Source organism: Chanos chanos, chromosome 14 (assembly GCF_902362185.1).
Source record: "Chanos chanos chromosome 14, fChaCha1.1, whole genome shotgun sequence".
NCBI lineage: Eukaryota > Metazoa > Chordata > Actinopteri > Gonorynchiformes > Chanidae > Chanos > Chanos chanos.
Window position 1 is genome coordinate 7,094,360 of NC_044508.1, and position 22,673 is coordinate 7,117,032.

Sequence of the window (22,673 nt, forward strand, 5' to 3'; positions counted from 1 at the left end):
TCAAGGAAACCTTGGTGGATTTTTTTCTTTTTTTCTTTTTAAAAATTCATCTTGGCCTTGTTTATTCAGCCCTCTTGTTCATGCTCTGAGATAACCTCCCTTTTCTCATTAGGAGGCTGACTGGAAACACAGTTCTGGCACTTCTGAATGTTCAGGTCTTCTAGAACATTCCCTTGGTCGTTGGAGAGAGACACACGAACAGACTCAGGAGGACCGGGGCTCACACGGTCTGTCTCTGGATCCAAGCTCACGTGGTTAGAGGCAACCGTTCTCGTGTTTGCGCGTGTGTCTTTGTCCGTGCGTTTGTCTGTGACTCCGTTTGGGCTTGCGTCCGCATTTCCTTCTCTACCCGTGTTTTTGTGAACACAGTCTCCGCCGTTCAGTTGTGTCTGCAGCCTTTTCTCCAGCTCCTCTGCGCTGCGGGCCAGCATGTAGCTCACCTTCCGCTGGTGCGCTAGGGCTTCCTCCTTATCGCTAAGCTGAAACGAAAAGTCAGCCAATGAAAATACAAAAGGTCATTAAACCTGTTTAAAAGCAGACCAATCAAAAGCAAGCCAGTCAAACCCTTTCACGCAACCGGGAGTCATTTTGAACGGTGCTGTACAGACCAGGTCAAGCAGCCTCAGCAGAGTATCTTCTGGGATTTTTCCCTCACGAGCCGACGGCAGTAACCCTTTCAGTCTCTGAGCCACACTCCCTTGTTTGCCTAGAAATGATAACAGTACCACAGTTAGAACCGCAGCATAACCTTTAGGCCCACTGCTACAGCTAGATCTAAAACAACTGCTCTCACTGCTACGACTACTACTACTACTACTAATTATAATAATATTCATGTTAATAATGATAATAATAAAATACGGTAAAAAGTATTGTTTTAGCTGAATATAATCAATTAATACCATAGCAGTGAAATGCTGGCAAGATCCTTTTCAATGCTTAAAGTCAGTATTTCTACACCACTCTGGGGTCAGACAGTGACTGTGAAACATTACCGTGTTCTAGACTTTGTGAGTGAGGTCTGTGTCTGTCCGTCTCTGCCAGTCGAAGCACGTTTTCGCTGCCTCTCCTCAGCTGCTGCTCAAAAGCGATACGGAACGCATCCGCCATCACGAATGCCTCCTCCGCTCTCTTCCTCTGAGTGTCCAGCTATCGACACAAAGAGATACACACACACACACACACACACATACATCACATTTAAACAAATAACATTTAGACAAAATCACACACACACACACACACCCACGCGTACAATATTTACGCAAATATCATGACTATAAACATACACACACATGTACTACATTCAGACAACTGACATCAACACAAAGGGACAATAATATATATGTGTACTCAGGCACTCATGATAAATTGATTGCATGTAACACACATACAAACACTACCTCTTGCGTTAATTTGAGGACTTGCTTTCGACTTGCGGCAGCTCTCTGGGCACACGGGCAAGGTTCCCCTACTTTTGGAAAACACTCACAGGCCCCAAACACTGCCAGCTACACAGACGGAGAGAGAGAGAGAGAGAGGGAGAGTAAATGTCAGAAGAAACCTCAGGGTTCTTTTCCTTCCCCTTCTCTCCTTCTCTCTCTCTCTCACCTCCAGTGCTGATCTTTCTCCTCTAGTTGTGTTGGGAGGTTGCGTTCGCTGAAAGTCGGTCCTATCCCGAACACTCAGCATTGCCAAGAGCTCCAAACACTGCCGACTCAGAGCTGTCACACAAATACATAAAGTCACTAAGAGATCGGTTTATACCAGAACAATAATGATCTACTCTCTAACGACTCTGGGATCAAGACCAAATGAGTCTTAATAAGATATGAGTCCACAGAAGTAGTGAGGGTGGGGGGGGGGGGGCACATTTCAATCGGCCTGTAACAGTTTAAAATGATTTATATAATAGATGTAGATGGACTAAAGAGTTGCTCACAGCTGTTTTCTTCTCTAAGTTCCTGCAGCTCCCTTGTTCTTTCCTCCAGAGTTTTAGTCAATGTTTTGTTCTCAGCACAAATTCTGGTTTATAAAGAGACAGACCAATGAGAGGAGCAGCTCAGATATCTTTCAATCAATGCTGTAACAGACAGCATATATCCAAACGCGAGTTCTTCACATACTCCCCTCAGGTAAAGTACCTTTCATAGTTTATCCTCCAGGACTGCTCCACATTCTTAAACTGAACTTGATTAAAGGTAATCTCCCACTGCAAGGCATTCACTTCCTGTATCGCAGCATTGTAAATATGATTATTAATTACATACAAATAAAACCATAACTTTTTTCCACTTTAGAAAAAAACAACAACAACAACAACAAAAAAAACCAAGTCTCCATCACCTTCTCCAAAGCCTTGGTCCTTTCCTCGCTCCTCTGAAGCAGGATTTTGGTATGACTGGTTGCTTTGTCTAAAATAGCCTTCGAAGAAGAGACATAGTAAAAAGAAAAAAAAAGAAGTATACACCTCTGCCCATCTGTGTGTCACGCTGTATTCTCATAGGGAAGAATTTCATCTTAAGTGCTGGGCAGCACTTGTGAGAACAGTTATAACACATTAATAATAAACATAGCTTCTATTCGCTCAGTAATGACAAAATAATTTTTAAAAAAAGTTGTGACATGTCGCATACAGAGTAATGACGTTGTAATTGGGCTGATATGTGAGTTGGACATGAAGGTGATGAAATTGAACCGAAAGGTGTTTGTACTTGTCCCTGTAAGATCCTCAGGGCTTCGTGTTTGCCCTGCAGGTGACGATGCGTGACCTCCAGCTCCGACCGCAGCAGTTCCACCTCCTGAACGGCCGGAACAGAACCACGTTAGTCAGTCAGTGGAGAGTACAAAACCCCCTCCTGAAAAGCTGGAGAGTCTGCAGGTTCTTATAGTCTAACACAGACACACCAGAATCACACCTGAACACCAGAACCCGTTAGAACGTGGAGTGGTCTTAGGGGACAACTCAGTGCCTCTCCAACAGAACAGCTGGCTTGTCTACTATGTTGTATATTCTGAATGAGTTTCATACAAAACTGGTTTTGGTTTTACAAAAAAAGGGTATACCTCTCCTCTCCTTCAGTCCCATTTCACAACACTGATTCATGTATAACAGTATTAATGGTTGAGAGCTGTCTGAAAAGTGATTTCTATTTGAATAAGCATTACTACTAGGCACTAATGTTCTTAAAGAAAAGGAGACAGGGAAGACAAGGAGACAAAGAGAGGACAGTGTCTCTTCTGAGAAATGGGACAGACCCATTGTCTCACCTCCGTCACTTCCTGTAATCTTTTCTGTAGAGCTTCACTTGAGTCGTCTAAGAAACTCTCTGAAAGAAAACACAGAGCCAAAAAATATACAGTTACATAATTTAGGCGTGAAGACACATCACCCGCTATACAGAAAACAGGCCTGAGTTGAAAGAAGATGTAGTGTTAAAGGTTTGAGTCAACATAGTTTAATGAGAATTGAATGGCTTTAAATGAGGCAAGAAAGTTTCATGTGTTGCCCAGGGATTTGATACTCATTAACCTGTTATATTTGGATTGTTCTGAGTAATGGGTAAGTAGGCAAGGAACTGGAAAAGGACGCAAGTATATAGCCATATATGTACATGTGTGTAAGAAACACTTATGATAAAGGCTCCACTTGAACAGAAATAAAACGAACAGGTGCTTAGCTGCTCTTGTTTCTTATGACCTTAACAAACACGCCAAAGTCAACAGAGATGACAAACAGAGCAGGGCTAAAACAGGATTTCAGGATCAGCTCCCGCTCTTGAAATGTATGTACAGTCCCAGATCATAAACTACAGTCTAAGCGGTGCCATTATTCTCCCTTAAAACTAATTCTTCAAGAAATTCATTCTGTTTATCCAAGGGACACAACTTGCTGAAACACAGCAAGCAGAACTGTCAATCACTGATCACTTTCGGGACCCACACAGTAACCAGCAGGTTTTTTTTTTCCAAGTGACATTTCTATATTTCTGCCTCACCCGACTTTCTCCCCACCAAACGAGTTGAGAGCCGCTGTCCGTCCAACTCCTGCCTGAAAACAGCGTACATGCCCCCGCATGACGTCCAGGTGAAAGGCACACTCGCTTCACTTGGTCTCTTGTGGAACACCATTTGGTGTGGCAGCTCCACAAAGTCTCCCTTGCTCCAGATTCGTGATCGTTGTGTCCGGTCGCGATGCTGTGTGGGTCTTCCGCCCATGCCACCATCTCCTAAATCACCCTCACTCATGTCGTCTTCTCGGGGAAATAAAGGTGAACCGTCCGCAGGTGGGTCTCCGTTCCCTTGCATCATCTTGCGGTCAGCGGTATTACAACTACTTTATTAAAACTCCTGTAAAATGCCAACAGCCTGATAGTCGAGAAGGAGGGAGAAGTTAATCATTTCTTCCATGAGACACCGGGAACTTGAGGGGGAAAAAATGTCGAGAACACATTTTAATGAGTACCTCAGTTGATTCCATTCCCAGAGGCATACTCCGAACTATTAGCCGATGTCAAGGATTCTGTAACTACCTATGTAACCCGTGAAGTCTTGAACTTACAAGTGTAGTCTGACGCAGCTTTGCCGAGGTGAGTTCACTCTCGAAGCCTTCGCTGATTATGTACATTCCTCACAAGAGGAAATAAAATGACATTTTTCGTTTGGTCATATTCAGCGGATCATTTCTTCTTCCATGTTGACACACTTGCGTGTCGTGGCTCACCTGAGTGCCGGAAGTCGTATGGTTTTGAATGGGCGTGTCGTTCTTGGTCAACACAATACAGCTTTAACTTTCTAATTAACTTTATCACAGCCAAAATGAAATAATTATACGTTATCGGAAAACGGAGACAAACAAGCGTATGTGTAACACCACACTCCACAATTCATTCAGCTCCGAGACCATTAAGCCTTTTCGATGCCGAGAAAGACAGACACAAAAGTGGCAAAAGGCAACTTTTTTATTTGCAGTGGCTCCTTACTTCAGAAGCCGTAGTATATGACAAACACGTTTAACCATTATCAATCAAAAACACGTTGATAAAAAGCATTTAAACTCCTATAGTTGTATTCTAGTTCAGTTTCAACAGAATAGTGCAGTCCAACCACCGCGAGAAGATTCTTGAAACACATGAAAATGTCTCCAAGATCTCTGACCAAAATTAAACGGTCTATAGTTCCAATCTGTGGTTAATTAACTTGTCAAACCAAATAAATACAATAGACTTATTAACAATAACAATAACAACAACATCAATTATTATTATTATCACCAATACACTAAAAAAAGAAAGCAAAACAAACAAACAAACAAACAAAACAGTGATTCACATATAAGGCAGGCAAATATCCAAAGAAAATCTGAGAAGATGTCAGGAACAAGGGTGGGGCCAGTCTGTTTTGTGATTGGTCAATCAATCACTGTCATACTCCTCAATAATCAGGTCCTCTTCTTCTAGGAGGGCCTCTGTATTGGAAGGGCGGGGCTGACTGGCAGGAAAGTCTCCGCCCACTTCCTGACTGCTGCTGGGGTTGGTGGGCTCTACTGAGGGCTCCGCCTGCTCAGCTGGCTCCTCGGCCGTGGTGCTTGTGCTTGGGTTAGTGGCCAAGTTGCTACTGTCTTCATCTTCACTGTCAAGGTCCAATCCACCAGGGTCTTTATCACCAAGCACTTCAAGTTTCAATCTGACAGGATATCAATACACCATATTAATTCAGGTGACGATTTGTGTACAATTACTCTGCCAACGGCTGGAGGCGATAACTTTTTTGGGCTTGTATCTAAACATCTAAAACCTGTGCATTCCAAAAGGGCCGTGAACTTAAACAAAGTCAGAAGCAGACATAGTTTGGTTGCTAAAATAGCACTGTTTTGAATAAACACATATTTGTACGGCTGTTGTAGCAGCTGAATTACTGACCCATGCTTTAAACTCACATACCTGCCAGGAAACCGTCTGAGGGAAAGATGGCCCACATCCTGTATGAAGGCTATCTGAGCTGAAAGACAGATGGAGAGAGAGAGAGAGAGAGAAACAGTTGTGTTATGCTGTGAAAGTCTGGACACTGTCATTTTTGTTATTCTTTCACAGTTGGGACCAGCTGTCTTGCTTTGAATGTGCTTTGCATGTTGAAACAGCAATGGCAGAAAAACTGTCTGGCTTATGGTACATGCTGACCTTTTCAAATAATGACTCTTTAATGATGACGAAGAGCTTTTTTCTGTTCTGTGCATTACCTCCATTTACCAGGGCTGCATGTGCATGCGTGACTGAGTGAGTGAGAGAGTGTGTGTGTGTGTGTGTGTGTTACCTTGGTTCCTCATGGGGTTGTTGAGCTGGGCGAGGTAGGGCACGAGCTCCGTCAGGAGGCTCACGGGAGGAAGACAGAAACTGACAAACAGTGACTGAGCTGTCAGGCAGTTCTCACGATACTGTGACCCCCCCAAAAACAAACAAACAAACAAACAATCAGAACGGTCAACAACATGTTTGTGTGTGTATGTGTGTGTTTCTTTTAGTTACACGCATTTTGTTTGTAGCGGGCCTTGTTTTTTACCGTCTTGTTGATGTGCAGCCAATGGGGTTTGTGAAGTGGTTTGAAGCCGACAGATGATTGGCTGGTGGCTGACGAGCGGGCAGAATTGGAATGAATGAGGCCCCTGGTGGCCACAGACGATCCATACTCCAACATAGTGGCCCGGGACTATGAGGAGGACAGCAACAGCACAACAACAATCAATCCACTTCTGCCACGATGGTTGAGACGCTGAATAATGTATATTAAAAACTAGCTAGTCTAATTGTTATATCTTTAATCTGCTAAATGTAAATTCTATGGTGTTTTGTGAATGCGCTTCAGATAAAATACAGTATTTTTGAAAACTGTTAGTGCTTTACATGAATGTACTCTGATGGTATGAATATGTGTAATTGTCAAAATGTTAAAAAAAAAAAAAAAAAAAAAAAAAAAAGCAGATGGTTGAAATTACCGTCCAATCAGCAGTGAGGAAGTCGGCAGCTGACAGGTACTCACTGGCTCGAGTCACGTCCTCTATGTCAGAGAAGAAATCCAGGTAATTCTGGTGCAGGTAGAGGCTAAAGAACTCACCGGACATGTGTGAACGCTCTACAACAAGCTGTTAGAGAGAGAGAGAGAGTGATAGACAGAGAGAGAAAGAGATCCCTTTCAATGCAAGTCCCAATGACTGAATCTTTTCGTGTGTGTGTGTGTGTGTGTGTGTGAGTGTGTGTGTGTGTGTTACCTCAGGATCAATGAGCAGTTTATCTCTCTGATGTTCTGACAGGTGTGAGGGAAGCTTTGGTGTTTCAGAGCCTTCATAGGCTTCACCTATACATAGAGACAGAAACAACACACAAAAAAGTTACACACCTTACATTACACGTCAAGAGCAAACTAGAAAACTAAAGAGTGAGTAAATACATATCCATAGAACAACCACGCTGCAGTTGAACGCCTCAACAACACTGCCTTCATAAACATAACATATTTTTCAGTGTGCAAGTAGTGCATAATGAACTAACTATTAAATCAGTACACATAAAAATGTATAGGAGAGTAATACTGCAATTCAGAGCTCGACAGACAAGAAAAGACGGGAGATGCAGACTAACGTTTGCAGTAGAGAATCTTCCCCAGCGCTCTGAATAGGAAGAGAGAGGCGTCTTTTCCTCCGATAGCCTGGCTGTCCTCCGTCATCTCAGTGGCTCTGTGGACCTTGCTCTTCCTTCTCCCCTTAACTGATCCCTTTCTGGATGAAGACGCCGGTTTGCCCTTTTTACCGGCCCATAGCCCCTTTTCCAGAGAATGATCTGTGAATGGTAACGACAAGCCCTAAAGCAAAGCAGTACAGTGCTAACATAAGAAAGCCCTGTTTAGATTTTAGAAAACACAAAACCAATACTACAGGCCAGCGATTGGTCAATGTGTTTCATTTACATCATTCATTGGACGGAATTTCTAACGTTCTGCCCTCCGATTGGCTTGATGTTAAGTTTGGACTTTAACACCCATTTAGCCTCTTTCCGATCTAGTACAACACTCTAGGCAGAGGGGGGAATGGGAAGAGGATTAGGTGGGAGGAGACTGTCATGTGGTCTAGCCTAAACTGACCAGTGAGAGTGGAGAACTGAAGGCTGTTGATGGCACTACGTATATCTCCTGCACTTCCAGAACACAGCAGCTCCAGAGACGCTCTGTCAGGCACCGCGATACGGCCCGAACCCTGAGAGAGAGAGAGAACACAGACAGAAGAGATCAGGAAAGGAAAACCCACAGAGCTACAGATATAGTGCCTTATCAAGTAACAGACTCTACAGTCCATGGCAGAGAAGAGCGAGGTAAAAGACGCGCTTACCTTGCCTGCCTCGAGCGTAACAATGCGGCTAAGAACCTTCATCATGCTGGTGGGAGCCACGGGGTTAAAACTGAAATGAAGAGTGGATGGAACGGGATGGACTGGGATCAAACCGATTTTAATTTGACTGAATCAGACCGCCTTGGGATGGAATGTAACGAATGTGAACAGAACAGAATCAAATTCTCACCTGATGTTGTGGATCCCAAGCTCCTCCTGAACGTCTTTGGGGAAGAGAAGCCTGGAACCCCTGTCGCCACTCAAACTGTCTGAAACGATGAAAACCAGTGGACACCGTCCCGTCCTCACAAAACGCCTGTACAACACAGAATGATATGATGCACTGAGTAGTTTGATTATGATGTATTAACTATGAATCATTAGGTTAAGGTCTTGACAGAGTGACATTAGACCAATATGGAGTGATTCTCTGACCTCAAAATGTCATGGAGACAACTTGGCTGTCTGTAAAACTGGTTTGGAAAGTCCTAGTACATGGGGGGGGGGGGGGGGGGGGGGGGGGGGGGAGAAAGAGAGAGAGAGAGAACATTTCTTTTCACATAAACAGTCTGATAGCCATTTCATTTTATGATCTTCACTACTGTAACCAAGTCTGGGATGCCCATTAGAGCAGACATGTTCTGGTACCTCTATAAGGATGATTTTGTGTTCGGTGGACTGGCTGTCTCCACTCATCTGAAGGCGGCTGTATTTATTGGCCCTGAGCAGGAACTCCTGGAAGGCTCCTGTCTGAGAGCTGCCATGGAAACTGTTAAACCTTGAATCTGTCACAGCAGGACAATAAGCAACCGTCAGCACATTCTCCAAAACACTGACTCACACGCTTATATTCCCATGTCAACAGATAAAAAGAAAAAAAGTGCAAACAAACATTAAACAAAGAAAATCCACAACAATACAAACAAGCGTGAGTAGAGACTAAAACCAAAGTCTTGAAGGTAAATATCATATTCATATAATGCATTTTTGTCTGAGTTGAGCTTTTTTTCCCTACCTTTATTCATGTAGTTTATCTAAACTGACTCAATATTCGTTCAGTATTAGTGGCTACACATCAGGAGTGATATTGACATAGCCATTGTCTTGCTCATAGGCACTGCAGCTGAGAGATGTCAAGCTAAGGGAGTGGGTTCCTTCACCACCATGTCAAAACCACCCATTAAAAGTCAGACTAAAAGGCCATTCTACACTCACAAAGCTGCCTTTGGTCAAAGGCTTTAACAAGGTGAGTAACCTTCTAAACTAATGCATTTTACAATCAGGCTTCCCTCTGAAATATTTTTTTTTCTTGTCTCACCCGGGTCAAAGACCCGTGTGTAGGCGTCATCAGCCCTATAGTCTGAGGTGGTGGATGGATTGGACCACTCCTGGATCTGGCAGCCCAGATCCTGAGCCAGGACCTGGACAGTGGCTGTCTTTCCACAACCTGAGGGGCCTGTGAGTAGGAGAATGGCGCCACCCTGTGGAGAGTTTATATAATTACAGCGAATCCTGCAAGTTCAATGATCTCTCAGCTTCCCTTAATATGACATGACAGTGAGAAATGTATCCAAGGAAGGGCTCCATTTTGAGCACTTTAAGGTGAAAAGCAAAGCAGAAAAAAACTTAACGGGGTTACGAAAGGGAACATACAAAAAAGGAGTGAGTGGACAAACCTGGTTTGCACGTTTTAAGTCCAGGTGAATTCTCAACCAGTTTTCAACCTCCTCAACCTTCTTCTTATGAACTGCCAGTTCCGCCTCGAGTGAAAACAAAGGCATATTCAAAGATAATACATGCACACATATATATCTATATATATATACACACACACCCCCACACACACATATATATATATATGTGACTAAAAGGCCATTATATATACATATATATATGTTACATACATAGATAGCCATGACAAAGATATAGCCATACATTTTGCAAAGATACAATCTACATTTATGGAGCAAATAATCAATCTGGATCGATTACTAAAACATTCCAGCAAATGTTGAGCCAATCCTTATCACAACGTGAACCAATACTGTTGCTATGACGATTGTAATAATGTAAAGATCTGATGCTCATAGAGCAGAGTGTTTCAGAATATGGTAGCTGCACCTGTGAATGCGATCTTGACTCTAGAATTTAAAGAGCATCTGTGTAACAGCTGGAACACTTTGCTACCTGTGAGTTAGGAGCGTGTGTGTCCACCCAGGGTTCATCGCGATCCTCTAATGAAGTTTTGCTGGAGGAAGGAAACTGATGAGCTAAGACATGGGAGTCTGCCTTTCTCTTTTTGGGCTTCTTTTCTGATGGGTCTTCGGCGAATGATCTCGCTTTGCTCAAGCTCTCATTGGAACGTGAGACTTTCTTTAAGCCCAGACTTTTCACTGCAGAGCCTCCCAGAAGGTCACCGAAAGACGGTTCCACCCAGCTGTTTAACTAGGGAGGAAGATGTCCAAAGAATGACTGCTTTGTTGAAGGTTTTTTTTTTTTTTTTTAACCAGAAAATGTTCAGCAAACAGTTATTTGCTATTAAAGACATAAATTCGATCTATTTCTTATATCACAGCACTATATATTTTGATTTCCCAACTCAATCAGTTCAGAGGTCAGAGAGCTAAGCACTTTTTGAAAGTCTGCATTAAACAACAAACAAACAAGCAAACAAATAATACGCGTCATACGTGTCAACATAACTTACTTTAACAGTGGATGTCTTCCTTCCCAGGGACAATTTTGACATTATCAGCGGTGACACTTATCACCCACACAGATACTGGATGCAGTACTATAATATTAAAAAGAACAAAAAGCAGGACAGGGTTTCTTTCAGGTTTTCCGACAGCATTTTTTTTTGCATTAGTCAGTAATTAATTTAATCAGCAACAATCAATTCGCTGTGCTTTTAGATAATACGTCTGTGAAAGGTGTGTCACAAGTAAATTCTGTTGTCAACAAACTTCCATCGTAACTAGCTATGCTAGCAAACTAGCTATTCCAGCTAATCGTCTTGTTGAACTCCGTTATTTTGCTCCTGACTTGTAACTTGGACCGCCGCAAAAGCTTTCTTAGTTGGCTAATATTTGCTGCGGCCCTTTATTTGAACGCGTTAGTTAAATTCATTTTTTTTATCACAGTTCACTTCGCCTGCTGAAGCAGCTACTTGCTGTGCTACCAGCATGCTGATTGCTAACAACAAGCGAGCAAAACTACAAAGTAGCTCCAAATTTGATGGAGGGGAAATTACTTCCTAATGAACTGGCAAACCTACCTCAGTCATGTCCCAAAACTGTGAAGTGCACAGAAAGCAAAGAACTAACTTGTTTAGCTTAGCGTTTATAATTTCAAATTTGACAACAGTTATTTATTAACTATCCCTTTAAAATTTGAAACGGTCCGCCTCTGAATTAGTCGCTTGATGATGACATCACTAACTGCACAAGCCATGAACACGTTTTGAGGAATGTACTATAAACGTAGTTAAAGAACGTTATTCAAAGTAGTGCCACAAAAAAGTACCAACGGAAACTAGGCTGAACAGCATCAGTTTGGATACAAGCTTTTCAGCTTTGAGAAAAAAAAGCCTGCTCTGTTTTACTCATCTCTTCTTCGCGTGTAGGTTTTCTCCATGAGAATCATGAAAAGACCAAATATTCTCTTAACAGGTAAGCTGTCCGCATGGTCATTTTCAGTATAACTGTCACGTTCAGAGAAATTGTATATGGTAATTTCAGCGTCTGTCTGTTGGTTTTAACACTTCTGAAGTGTTTTGTCTGTCATATACTCTCCTCATCTGGAAAACAATACTGCACGTACAACTTACATAACACACAGACCATCGTACTCAGTGTCTCTCTCGTGACTACAACATGCATGTTTTATTCCCGACCCACTCACCCATGCAGATTTTTCCCTGCCTCTTTGTAGTATATCTACAGCATTACTAAAACACACGAAGTTGTGCTCTTTTGGAATAGTCTTAATTTGCAAATAAAGAAATTGTTGTGTATTCTAATCCTGCTCTCATGTTCATTCATATTCAGGGACTCCCGGAGTTGGTAAGACCACACTGGGGAAAGAGTTGGCTCAGAGAACTGGCCTGACCTACATCAACGTTGGTGACCTGGCTCAAGAAGGTACATGTCATCAGTGTAATAACTGGATTAATAGTCTTGAGTAATTATACTGAATGACTAACCAGTGTCATAATGTGTTACATAATCGGTATATTGGCTGTGTTGTCTTTTCAGGGCAGCTCTTTGATGGATTTGATGAGGAGTACCAGTGCCCTGTTTTAGATGAAGATAGGGTAAGCAGGGGTCAACAGGAATAAAAATGTAGCTCTCTGTTACTGGCTAGTCTTTATTTATGACCATCTAAAAATGCCTTTTTGGCCAAATTATGTATTGGTAAAATCTCTGGATTGTAAAGTATGATTGACTGGATCATTTAGGGGTAATTGAGTAGCTCCAGAAATATTTAAATTGACAGGAATACATTTCTGGATTCTTTTTCAGGTTGTGGATGAGTTGGAGGATAAAATGGTGGATGGGGGCGTGATAGTAGATTACCATGGTTGTGATTTCTTCCCGGAACGCTGGTTTCACATCGTTTTCGTCCTCCGAACTGATAACACCAACCTGTACAACCGACTGGAGAGCAGGTAAGCCCAGAATTACTACACAAATAAGTACAAGTTAACTTGCTCTCATCAACTGAGAGACAAAATAGAATTATCAGTCTCGGACGTTTTAACTCTCTATAGCAGAATGCATATTGTTCCATTTGGAATTCAGTTGTTGTCAAACCTACATTCTAGAACTTTCCTCACAAATATTTATTTGCTGGAGTTCCGGTTTAGTTAGTTCTCATGGCACCACTCTCGCACAGGGGCTACACTGGTAAGAAGCTGCAGGACAACGTTCAGTGTGAAATCTTCCAGACCATTTACGAGGAAGCCATGGAAGCTTACAAGGAGGAGATCGTCCATCAGTTGCCCAGCAATGATCCGGAGGATCTGGAGAGGAACATGGAACAGATAGTGCAGTGGATAGAGCAATGGATGAAAGACAACAATTGAGAGCAGGGACAAAAGATGGACTCAAACAATCACATACTTGGTCATCCAGCTACAGATGGAAAGACATCTAGAGATTTTACATGTATATTTCACACATACACACACACACCTCAGGACTTATAACCATACGGTTCTGATGAATTTACCAATGCAGGGTTATTTGGTTGCTGTGTTGAGGATAGCTTGTGTAGCGTTTAGCCATATCGGTGGTGAATTTTTCACTTTGTGTCTTCGGCTGCACAGTTGTTGCAGTAAATCAGCTCCTCATAATCTGACTTTTAAACGAGAATAGATAACTTAGTCGTTGAATTGTTTGGAGTGAGAATTGTACACTTAAAACGGTTTGAAAAAATTCTCATTCCAGACAGCTAAACAAGTATGCGTGCATTTTGCAGTTGAAGTGGAATATGGAATATGCCATAACTTAATTATTAATACTAATATCATTATGTATGAACTAAATATGAACTAAGAAAATAGATTTGATAAGAATAAAAAAAAAAAGCCACAGACCATTCCAAAATGGGTGAAAGAAAAAATTTTATATTTCTCCTCAAAATATCGTTTTGGACTCAGAGATGTATTCTATATTTTGGTTCATTTGTGTTTACTCTTTATGGGGGAGGGGGAGGGTATTTTCATTGGCTCTTCACTGTGTGCACAAGTCTTAGCAGTATTCAGTACTCGTTCACATACATTACAGAGTTATTGAAGTAAAAAAAAAAATGAGAAAAAACGTCATATTTTCTTTGACGATAAAATTAAACACACCTCAGAAATGTCTCTGAAAGCCCAGAGATGCCACTGCACAAGAAATCATGTTTGCAGTAGTAATCAACATAGCTGGAGAGTTCTGTTATGTTGTCTTGTTCTCATGTTTGGCTGTGTTAGTGGGTAGTTGCAGGATGCCCAGACATTTTAGAAATGTAGTGTTTAATGCACTTTGGTATAATGTGAGAGTTGTAATACGAATAAAGCTATACAGTGAAATGAACATTGTATGTGTATTTTTTGATAACAGATGATTACGGGGGAGGGGGGGGGGTGTTAACAGCTCTTTTGGCAGATATGTGAAAGTACAGATTTGAAGGGTGATTGGGATGATCCAATTGATCCAACCAGGTTCAGCTCAAGAGTCAGGCAAACTCTGCAAACCAAATTTACCAGTAATCTACAAACAATCTAAAAGAGGATTTTGATAGAACCATCTTGATGATAAGCGATAACCATTAATCAAAGCAGATGCTAATTCCACTATTACTATATACAGTGGGCGATTTGTAGGGAGATGCTTTGTTAGCAAAATGACCAAAATGCATCCCTCTTGTTCACCCGTCATCCCCCTATATACTCTGTAGAGCAGGGTCAGTGACCATTGGGCCAGCCCCCCTGTTAACAGATAACAAGTCACCTACTGACTATATCGAGCAGCAAAGCATCTGTTTATCCTAAAGCCTATAATGTTTCCTCTTATTGAAAACTTCCGGGCTAAGCTTCTGGTTTGACAAGTTTCTACCTGCCTCATCGAGAGTGACGTCAGGTACTGGGCTGGGTGAGTCACGTGACCGATTCTCACCTGCTGTTCGTGTGGATGGAGATAAGTTGGATTTTAAAAAAACGACAGGTGAATTGTAAATTTCGGCGGATGATTACTTTTGTTAGCATGCTCATTATCTACAGTCAGCTTACTCTGATTCTGGTTTAATATAAATAAGTCTAAAGCAGGGACATTTCCTCTTCACTACAAAACGACGTTACCTTGCTGGAATTTTCGCCGAATCGTAGGACTCAAATATATGATTTGGTAGGTCAGTTTGTCTTTACACAAACACACACCCACACTAACGTTAGTGGCGTACTGTCTTCTAAGTGGATTATAAATTTGCGCGTTACAAATTTGTTATTTGTGATAATTCCTCATTTGCCGATAATTATTTAGTTTAACGCATGTAAGGTTGTTTCTGACAAAAGATACCGAAACGATAATACACTTGGAGACAGTCCGAATACCAAAGCTTCCAAACTGAACTTAGAGTAAAGAATTCAGTCGTTGGTGTTTGTCTCTCCCACAATTACCTTTGTGAGTAAAAGTAGGCTATGGTGACTGTCACTTGTTTTGCTTCATTCCAGAAGCCTTTGTTTGGGAAAACGAATCAAGCATTGCAAACTACAGTGAGGCTATGTAAACTGAGTTTCTCCAACCTTGAGAGGTAGGAGGTATCAAACAGTCTCTTCTTTATCTGCATATAGTTCATGTTTGCTTGCTGAACTATAGATGGGCTTTTTGTTGTTGTTGTTGTTGTTGTTGTTTGAAAACAGCCCTTACATAGAGACTGATTGTGACATAATACAAGTTGTAAAATCCCGATATCAAACTATATTTGACTTGGGCTGCTAACCTGAAAATGAGTCATGACTTGTCCTCCTGACCTTCTGAACTCTTTGTCGTTATTCCTCATAGGTGAGACATTATTCCTCATGTCTGTTGGAAACGGATCGGCATCCCGCTTTGACCGGGTTCGGGAAGCTCCTTACTATGACGAGGTTCCTGTAGGTTCCTTGGCGAGGGATCAGGGCTTCCCTTATCCACTGGTAAACTACACGGACCACGAGCTTGCCTTGAGCGCCGATCCCCTTCCGCCACCGCCTCTCCCCGAAAACCCCCCTGTGGGACCCGAGTTCTACCCCAGCGACACCGAGGAGCACAACGATGACTCCATGGACATCAAACCTGTCCACCGCTTCATCCCAGACTCCGTCAAGAACTTTTTCCGATCTAGCAACCGCTGGTCCATCCCACGATCCACAACGGAAAAGGTCAATGCTACCACTGAGGGCGTGCCTTGTTCCCCCCCGAACTCCCGCCCGCCCTCTCCCAACGATGGATTCGGGGCAGACTACTCCTCCGCTAAGGAAAGAGATGTGATGCCACTGGGAGCAGAGGCGCTGGAGTCGGTCTCGGGGCGTTCGCAACAAACAAGGATGACCTACAGCGAGAAGGTGGAGGACTACAACCAACGTTACGCCTACATGAAGTCGTGGGCGGGGCTGCTGCGCATCCTCGGCTGCATAGAGCTCCTTCTGGGGGCGGTTGTGTTCGCCTGCGTCTGCGCATACATTCACAAGGACAACGAGTGGTTTAACATGTATGGGTACTCCCAAGCAGGGACGTATGGGGGAGGCTTTGGCGGGGGGTTCGGTGGGGGCCAAGCTATGTACGGAACCGGGAGCCAGTACACAGGGCCCAGAACACCGTTCGTGCTGGTGGTCGCAGGATTGGCTTGGCTGGTCACGGTTATACTGGTCGTACTGGGGATGTCCATGTACTATCGGACCATCTTACTGGACTCCAGCTGGTGGCCATTCACGGAGTGCGCGCTGAACCTGGCTCTGGGGATACTTTACATGGCTGCGGGGATTGTGTACGTGAACGACACGAAACGAGGGGGTCTCTGCAACACCCCGTTTTTCAACAGCGGCCCCAACAGCGCGTTCTGCCGTACTGAAGCGGGGCAGACGGCCGCCATAGTCTTCCTTTTCCTCAACATGGTTCTGTACCTCATAGGCGCTGGGGTTTGTCTCAAACTGTGGCGGCACGAAGCTGCCCGGATGCGTCGGGAGGCATGGGCATTTGAGGTGAGACCAGCTCCAGCCCAGCATTTGTGTGTGGAGTGCGTCTCTGTTTATTCGCTGTCTGTCGGCATTCGTGTGTATGTGTCCCAGAGTAACAGAGCTGACCTGGGATCAGCAGGCCTTATATCCATATCGTATGACTATGATGTATGACTAACTGGTGCCATTATCTGTCCAAATTTGTGTCTTTCTCTGCTGTAGAATGACTGCTGTTTGATAACTTATGAAATTAAATTTAGGATTTGTACACACTGTCATAAACATTAAGATGCTTCATTACACTCACTGTACATGCCTCACTACCTATAATTATAATCAATTAACTTCTTTCTCTTATTCCATTCAGATGAAAACTACAGGTTCCTCAGTACCACTACATCTGGTAATGTACTACATTTCTGCTTGAATATGAAATGAAAGGGTTAGGGTATGTACCATGCGTCCGGTGCACTGGATTTTTTATTTTATTTTTTCCCCCCTCAGGTGGGTCCAGGTTCCAGTGTATCGGCACCTACACACAACGCCCCTCTGATGGCTCGTCCAGAGGACACGGACGGTCGCGGGCCGTCTCCTGCCCCGGTGACGATGATGGAGCCTGAGATTCTAAGGGGTCACATTCCTGCTGGACACATCCCCAAACCCGTCGTCATTGCCGACTATGTAGCGTGAGTTCAGCCACACACACACACACACACACACACACACACACATGCATACATACATACATACATACATACATCAGTAAGTCAAAAAGGAAGGAGATTCCGGACGCATTTAATCGTATTTCAGTATTCATAAGACGTCTACTGGTTCCCCTTTTGGTTTTGTCCCCTCATATGAAGAACCAAAGTTCTTGGATCCAGTATGTGGTTCAGTTATGAAAGAGAAAAAAAGAAGACATACACTGTTGAATGATGTTGTGCTTGTGCTATTTACAGTCAAACTGACTTTTTCGGTCTCTAATTTGAGCCATATTTATGTATTAATTTGTCTCTTCTTTATTTGATTTTTTTCTTCTTTCCACCTTTTGCTTTCACAGGAAATATCCTTCTATCCGTACGGATGAGCAGCGAGACCAGTATAAAGCTGTGTTTAATGACCAGTATGAGGAGTATAAGGAACTTCACGCTGAGGTTCAAGCTCTGGCCAAGAAGTTTGAGGAGATGGACAACCTAATGATGAATCTACCCTCCCGCCCCTCCAGCCAAATGGTGCCATATTCCTCACCCTGTCCCTGCTCTTCCCTCTGACTTCTGATTGGTTCACTTTGTTGGCCTGTTAGAGTTTCTAACTTAGATAGATAGGATGTCCTTTAAGGACCTCGTATGCCTGTTTAAAAATTGATTATGGTCATAAAGAATACAAAGACAGGAACTGAAACTCCAGTTAAGCTGTAGTTCCTCAGGCAGCAGTGGAGACTGATGTCTGTCCCTTCCAGAACTGCAAAGTGTGCCAGACATTGCAAGGCCGTATACACGGCCATGACAGCATAGTCATGTTGCCAGCAACGTACTTATTTCTTATGACAGACTCAGTTTTCAGGTTCTGCTTCCCTGTTTATCTTTCTCTCTTTTACAAGTTGTCCTTGATATCATAGGATCCTCGATATTTATCATCCTCTTATTTATGATTAGATTTTATTCCTATTGTATTTGTTCGGCTTCAGAGGCACTACTGGGGGCAGGAGGGGTTTCAGAGAGCGGGTTTAGTGAAAAACTCAGAGTTAGTTAACTCGGAGAAAGTGGTAAACCTATTAGAAGAGCCCTATGGCTTCATTCTCCTAGCAAAACAAAGCCACGGGGCTCTTCTGTTAGGAGGTTTACTACTTTCTCTGAGTTAACTAACTCTGAGTTTTCGCTAAACCCACTTTCTCAAACACCCCCCTGGTGCATTTCCTGTACTTCTCTCCCCATTGTATTTTTTTGCATTTGTTTAGTAGTTTGCTGAGATATTTGTTCTAGAATTCAGTGGAGCAATTTCCAACCGCACTGGTTTTAAAGATTACACTTTTAGGCAAAAGATAAAAAATTGTAAACAGAAGAAACAAATGTAAATGAAAGCACCATGTCTCTCATGATTTTAACTTGCTTTTCGCAGTAATAGTCGTTTTTCTGTCCTACAGGAAGAGGAGCGAATCAATCACATCATCCAAGAGTACAAACGAAAAAAGGCTGTGAGTGACAAATTCAGTATAATCCACCATATAATTTGAATCGTAGACAGTCATAGCTAGAGTTGTAACCTTTCACCCTGCTCACGGTTTGGTTTGTACATTGTTTGTTGGGCCATGGTTTGGTTTATATCATGGTTTGGCTTGAAACAAAACTGAACCAAGCTAGAACAGTTTTTTTTCTGTCTTCTTTACGATACAGTATATTATGCTGTCATTTAAAATCGTTACTCGGTCGACATTGTCATTAAAGCTGTTGTTATCCTCCGCCCAGTTAAAGCAATTCCCATCGCATAAAAAGTGTTTGTGCATATATTTTCTCACGGCGAGAAATGGAGAGAAAGAGTCTGAGGGCTTCAAATAATGATCAACATTATTGTTATTGATCAAAAGCACAAATCAAAGTTGTTTATCCACTGACAATAAGAATACATGTTCCCCTGTGATTTGACATTACGTTAAAAAAACCCCAATCACTTACAAGAGCTGAGACGAAAAAAAAAATCCAGAACCGAGAACCACAGAACTGCAGTTTTCGGTTGCAGTACAAATCCGTTACACTCCTAGTGAAAGTACATACCATAGCAGGATGTTTTCCTGGTAATAGTATATACCATAGCAGAGCATCCAACTCACAGTCACCGTTTCTAGAACGATCTTACTCACGATGACGTTTGCATTTCTTCTTGGATCTGACCTTTTAACCTCACTGGGTTATGAATGTATCTCTCTGTTTAATCATCAGTTACACAACGGGAGATGTTGGTTGACATGAAGTTTTACATTGTCACGTTCTTTTTCCTCCATTTAATCTCGAGGCTGACCTACTGGTCATTTTTGCAAAACTCCAACAATATCTTATTTATTGACCATATCTTTGCTACTAGATGTGATAACGCAATAATTTTTTCTGTTTACCCCAAAAGAAAGCACTAAATTCTGATGTGGAATCCCTGCCATAGTACACAACGCTTGCTGATATGGCTGATGATCTGTTCTATAGCCCCACCCTCCTTTGTCCTTTCTCACATTATTCAAATAGTTTTAGCTCTGTCTCTGTCTGATTGCATACGCGTTCTAGTTTCGGTTTTGCACATTCCGCATAATGGTGACTCTCATTGGGGTTTTTTTTTAGGACAGATTATTTCCTTTTTTTTTTCCTTAACAGAAGGGTCTTCATGTAGTGGAAGAGTTTCAGATTCTTTCATCAGTTCTAAATGTTGTGTCTAAGGAAAATGTTTCATAATTTGACAGTACATCTTTTATAAGTCGTTCAGGCTATCGGGAGCATATGGATCTGGTGCCTCTGAGTTAGAGTGCTGATCTAGGATCAGCTGTCCTTGGTCTCTGTATTTTCCTTTTTTTTTTTCTTTTTTTAAGGATTATGTAAGGCATAAGCTGATATCTCAGTAAATCCTACTGATGCAAGACAAAAATTTTTATAGAAGACTAATGTTCTTACCAGACTATAAGACTAATGTTCTTACCTCAGCTCTGGTAAATCCAAATGCCAAATCACAGGGGACAATGTAATCTTATTATCGGTGGATAAACAACTTTGATTTGTGATTGTGTGTTTGCATGTACACATGTCAGCCGGTGTAATGAATATAACCGTGTGTGTGTGTGTGTGTGTGTGTGTGTTTTCATGTCTGCAGGACCCGACATTCCTGGAGAAGAAAGAACGTTGTGAATACCTTAAGAATAAACTATCCCACATCAAATCGAAAATTCAGGATTATGACAGCAGCACGAACTGGGACGATTATTATTACTAAAACTCTGTCAAACATGTGTACAGATTTTAATACAATGACATCTTGCTCATCAGTCAGTCACAGAGAGCCACTGACTCTGTTGACCATTCTGGAATTATCAAAGATGTAACTTGTTTAGAAAAAAGGTGATTTTTTCCCCCCTGTGTATCAGGTGTCTGAGAGTAAGGGAACTGATCCTGGATCAGCTCCACGTGGTCCATATAATTTTTCTTGTTAAAATTCTGAAAGGTATAAATGAATTCCAGAGCAGCACTCTTACTCTAAACTACCTGATGCACATACACACTGGTGTCTTAAGGTCCAAATGACTTCCTGCCTTGAAATGGTGTTCATTGAATTAATGTCAAACTTTTTTTTTTTTTTTAACTCTGAGGTCAAATTCTGTATGGGCCTCAATCATTAGAGTAATACAGTGACTGACAGAAATGTGTTCAGACCTAATGTACAATCTGACTTTAATATTCATGTCCTGAAGGCAGAACTATTACTCAAACCTTAATTTGTCTCATAAATTACATTTAAAGTACTCATATAATTTTCTAAGATGGAATTTTCCTCCTTGATGATGAGGCCTACATTGGATCTCTTTTGTTTTATGTATTGAAATGTTTTATGTTTTTTTATGTAACAAATAATTATGATCAGTTATGGTTGTAAGCTTTAGGTTTACAGCCACCTTTTGTGTGCTGTGTAGAGGAAATTCCAAAAAGAAATATGTTGTACTCCTTCAGTTTTCACATGATTGTATTTATATTTTATACATCCATCTCTCTGATTTCGTGCCCAATTGTGAGAAAGTGATTTCATATTCTGTCTGTAATCTTTTTTTTAATTCTTAATATTGACACATTTTTTTTTTTTTTTTACATACTGGGAAAATGTATTTTTTAAGAGAGGTTTCTTTCATTGTGACCTGATAGCTGTTTAGATGATGAAGTTTCAACACTGTTTTTTTGTGTGTGTGTGTTTATATTCTACAATGAAAGTAAATGAGGCATTAAGTCAAAGCTGAGGGTGTTTGTTGTTTCCTTTGTAGAGTCACTGAGTCTCTGCTCCAATTTCTTTTTTAACTGCAAAGAGGTTGCAGGTGAAGATTAATGAGAGGATTCACAGTCTGTTTTTGCTTTAAGGATGCTACATCAAATTACCTATCAAATCCTTTCAGATCAGACCCATGATCTGCCTTTGCCATTGACCAAAAACACATATTTCTCTGAGACATCTAAGAGTTGTGATCTTATCTATGAGTGAAGTAATAACAAAGGAACTTTCACATTGAAACCTTTTCGGTGTGTTTTGGTATGTGATTTGGTTTGGCACTGTTTTTATCCTTGTCTGAGCAATCTGTTCCTGTTGATGTAAAATGTTTTAGAATCAAATTCAGCACCTGAGGAATTCTTAGACAAGGATTTAGCCCAGTGCTGGAAATAGTATTCGAAATGCAAAGCAATTTATTTTAACATTTGCTAGTTTAAATTTAGTTCTCATTGTGTCGGAAAATGTTAAAATATTCTGAAAAAACAACATTTATTTATTTATTTATTTATTTTTTACATTTTTGGGGGATAGTGCAATGCTCTCACGGTCACTGAAACAATTTTCCTTTTCAGGTTAGACAAGATGTGGCTG

At 41.8% G+C, this 22,673-nt stretch overlaps 4 protein-coding genes across 4 annotated transcripts; 2 read left to right on the forward strand and 2 right to left on the reverse strand.

Annotated features, from left to right (window-relative positions):
• Positions 1-65: 65 nt before the first annotated feature.
• Positions 66-4,311, reverse strand: ccdc125 (coiled-coil domain containing 125). Its single transcript, XM_030791801.1, has 11 exons — positions 3,999-4,311; positions 3,271-3,329; positions 2,715-2,801; positions 2,347-2,424; positions 2,145-2,230; positions 1,943-2,025; positions 1,612-1,724; positions 1,404-1,511; positions 996-1,149; positions 609-706; positions 66-479 (listed from the first exon to the last, which is right to left on the reverse strand). Exons 1-11 carry the CDS (start codon positions 4,309-4,311, stop codon positions 66-68), a joined length of 1,593 nt encoding a protein of 530 aa, XP_030647661.1.
• Positions 4,312-5,343: 1,032 nt separating this feature from the next.
• On the reverse strand, positions 5,344-11,770 carry rad17 (RAD17 checkpoint clamp loader component). The gene is made up of 17 exons (XM_030791623.1): positions 11,655-11,770; positions 11,085-11,171; positions 10,565-10,822; positions 10,054-10,137; positions 9,696-9,858; positions 9,026-9,162; positions 8,813-8,865; positions 8,568-8,693; positions 8,378-8,447; positions 8,134-8,245; positions 7,635-7,832; positions 7,265-7,350; positions 6,992-7,138; positions 6,559-6,705; positions 6,313-6,433; positions 5,943-6,000; positions 5,344-5,685 (listed from the first exon to the last, which is right to left on the reverse strand). The coding sequence occupies exons 2-17, from the start codon at positions 11,124-11,126 to the stop codon at positions 5,415-5,417; spliced, it is 2,073 nt and encodes a 690-aa protein (XP_030647483.1). The 5' UTR covers positions 11,127-11,171; positions 11,655-11,770; the 3' UTR covers positions 5,344-5,414.
• A 63-nt stretch (positions 11,771-11,833) lies between these two features.
• On the forward strand, positions 11,834-14,434 carry ak6 (adenylate kinase 6). Its single transcript, XM_030791567.1, has 5 exons — positions 11,834-12,048; positions 12,427-12,519; positions 12,634-12,692; positions 12,901-13,046; positions 13,274-14,434. The coding sequence occupies exons 1-5, from the start codon at positions 12,012-12,014 to the stop codon at positions 13,461-13,463; spliced, it is 525 nt and encodes a 174-aa protein (XP_030647427.1). The 5' UTR covers positions 11,834-12,011; the 3' UTR covers positions 13,464-14,434.
• Positions 14,435-15,941: 1,507 nt separating this feature from the next.
• marveld2b (MARVEL domain containing 2b) lies at positions 15,942-21,044 on the forward strand. Its single transcript, XM_030791802.1, has 6 exons — positions 15,942-17,099; positions 17,443-17,478; positions 17,580-17,761; positions 18,136-18,307; positions 19,219-19,269; positions 20,925-21,044. Exons 1-6 carry the CDS (start codon positions 15,942-15,944, stop codon positions 21,042-21,044), a joined length of 1,719 nt encoding a protein of 572 aa, XP_030647662.1.
• The last annotated feature ends 1,629 nt before the right edge of the window (positions 21,045-22,673 follow it).

Bases quoted from the DNA above. Each gene is read 5' to 3' on its own strand.
- marveld2b (XM_030791802.1), top strand. From the start codon at position 15,942: ATGTCTGTTGGAAACGGATCGGCATCCCGCTTTGACCGGGTTCGGGAA. The intron at 18,308-19,218 runs GTGCCATATTCC...TCTGTCCTACAG, and splicing joins CCCGCCCCTCCAGCCAAATG to GAAGAGGAGCGAATCAATCA. The intron at 19,270-20,924 runs GTGAGTGACAAA...TCATGTCTGCAG, and splicing joins AGTACAAACGAAAAAAGGCT to GACCCGACATTCCTGGAGAA.
- ak6 (XM_030791567.1), top strand. From the start codon at position 12,012: ATGAGAATCATGAAAAGACCAAATATTCTCTTAACAG. The intron at 12,520-12,633 runs GTACATGTCATC...TTGTCTTTTCAG, and splicing joins TGGTGACCTGGCTCAAGAAG to GGCAGCTCTTTGATGGATTT. The intron at 13,047-13,273 runs GTAAGCCCAGAA...ACTCTCGCACAG, and splicing joins TACAACCGACTGGAGAGCAG to GGGCTACACTGGTAAGAAGC.
- rad17 (XM_030791623.1), bottom strand. From the start codon at position 11,126: ATGTCAAAATTGTCCCTGGGAAGGAAGACATCCACTGTTAAA. The intron at 8,448-8,567 runs GTGAGAATTTGA...TCTTCATTTCAG, and splicing joins CTTGGGATCCACAACATCAG to TTTTAACCCCGTGGCTCCCA. The intron at 6,706-6,991 runs GTAATTTCAACC...TCCTCCTCATAG, and splicing joins TCCTCACTGCTGATTGGACG to TCCCGGGCCACTATGTTGGA.
- ccdc125 (XM_030791801.1), bottom strand. From the start codon at position 4,311: ATGATGCAAGGGAACGGAGACCCACCTGCGGACGGTTCACCTTTATTT. The intron at 2,425-2,714 runs GTACAAACACCT...TCTTCTTCGAAG, and splicing joins TGAGGATCTTACAGGGACAA to GCTATTTTAGACAAAGCAAC. The intron at 480-608 runs GTCTGTACAGCA...TTTTCGTTTCAG, and splicing joins TGCTGAGGCTGCTTGACCTG to CTTAGCGATAAGGAGGAAGC.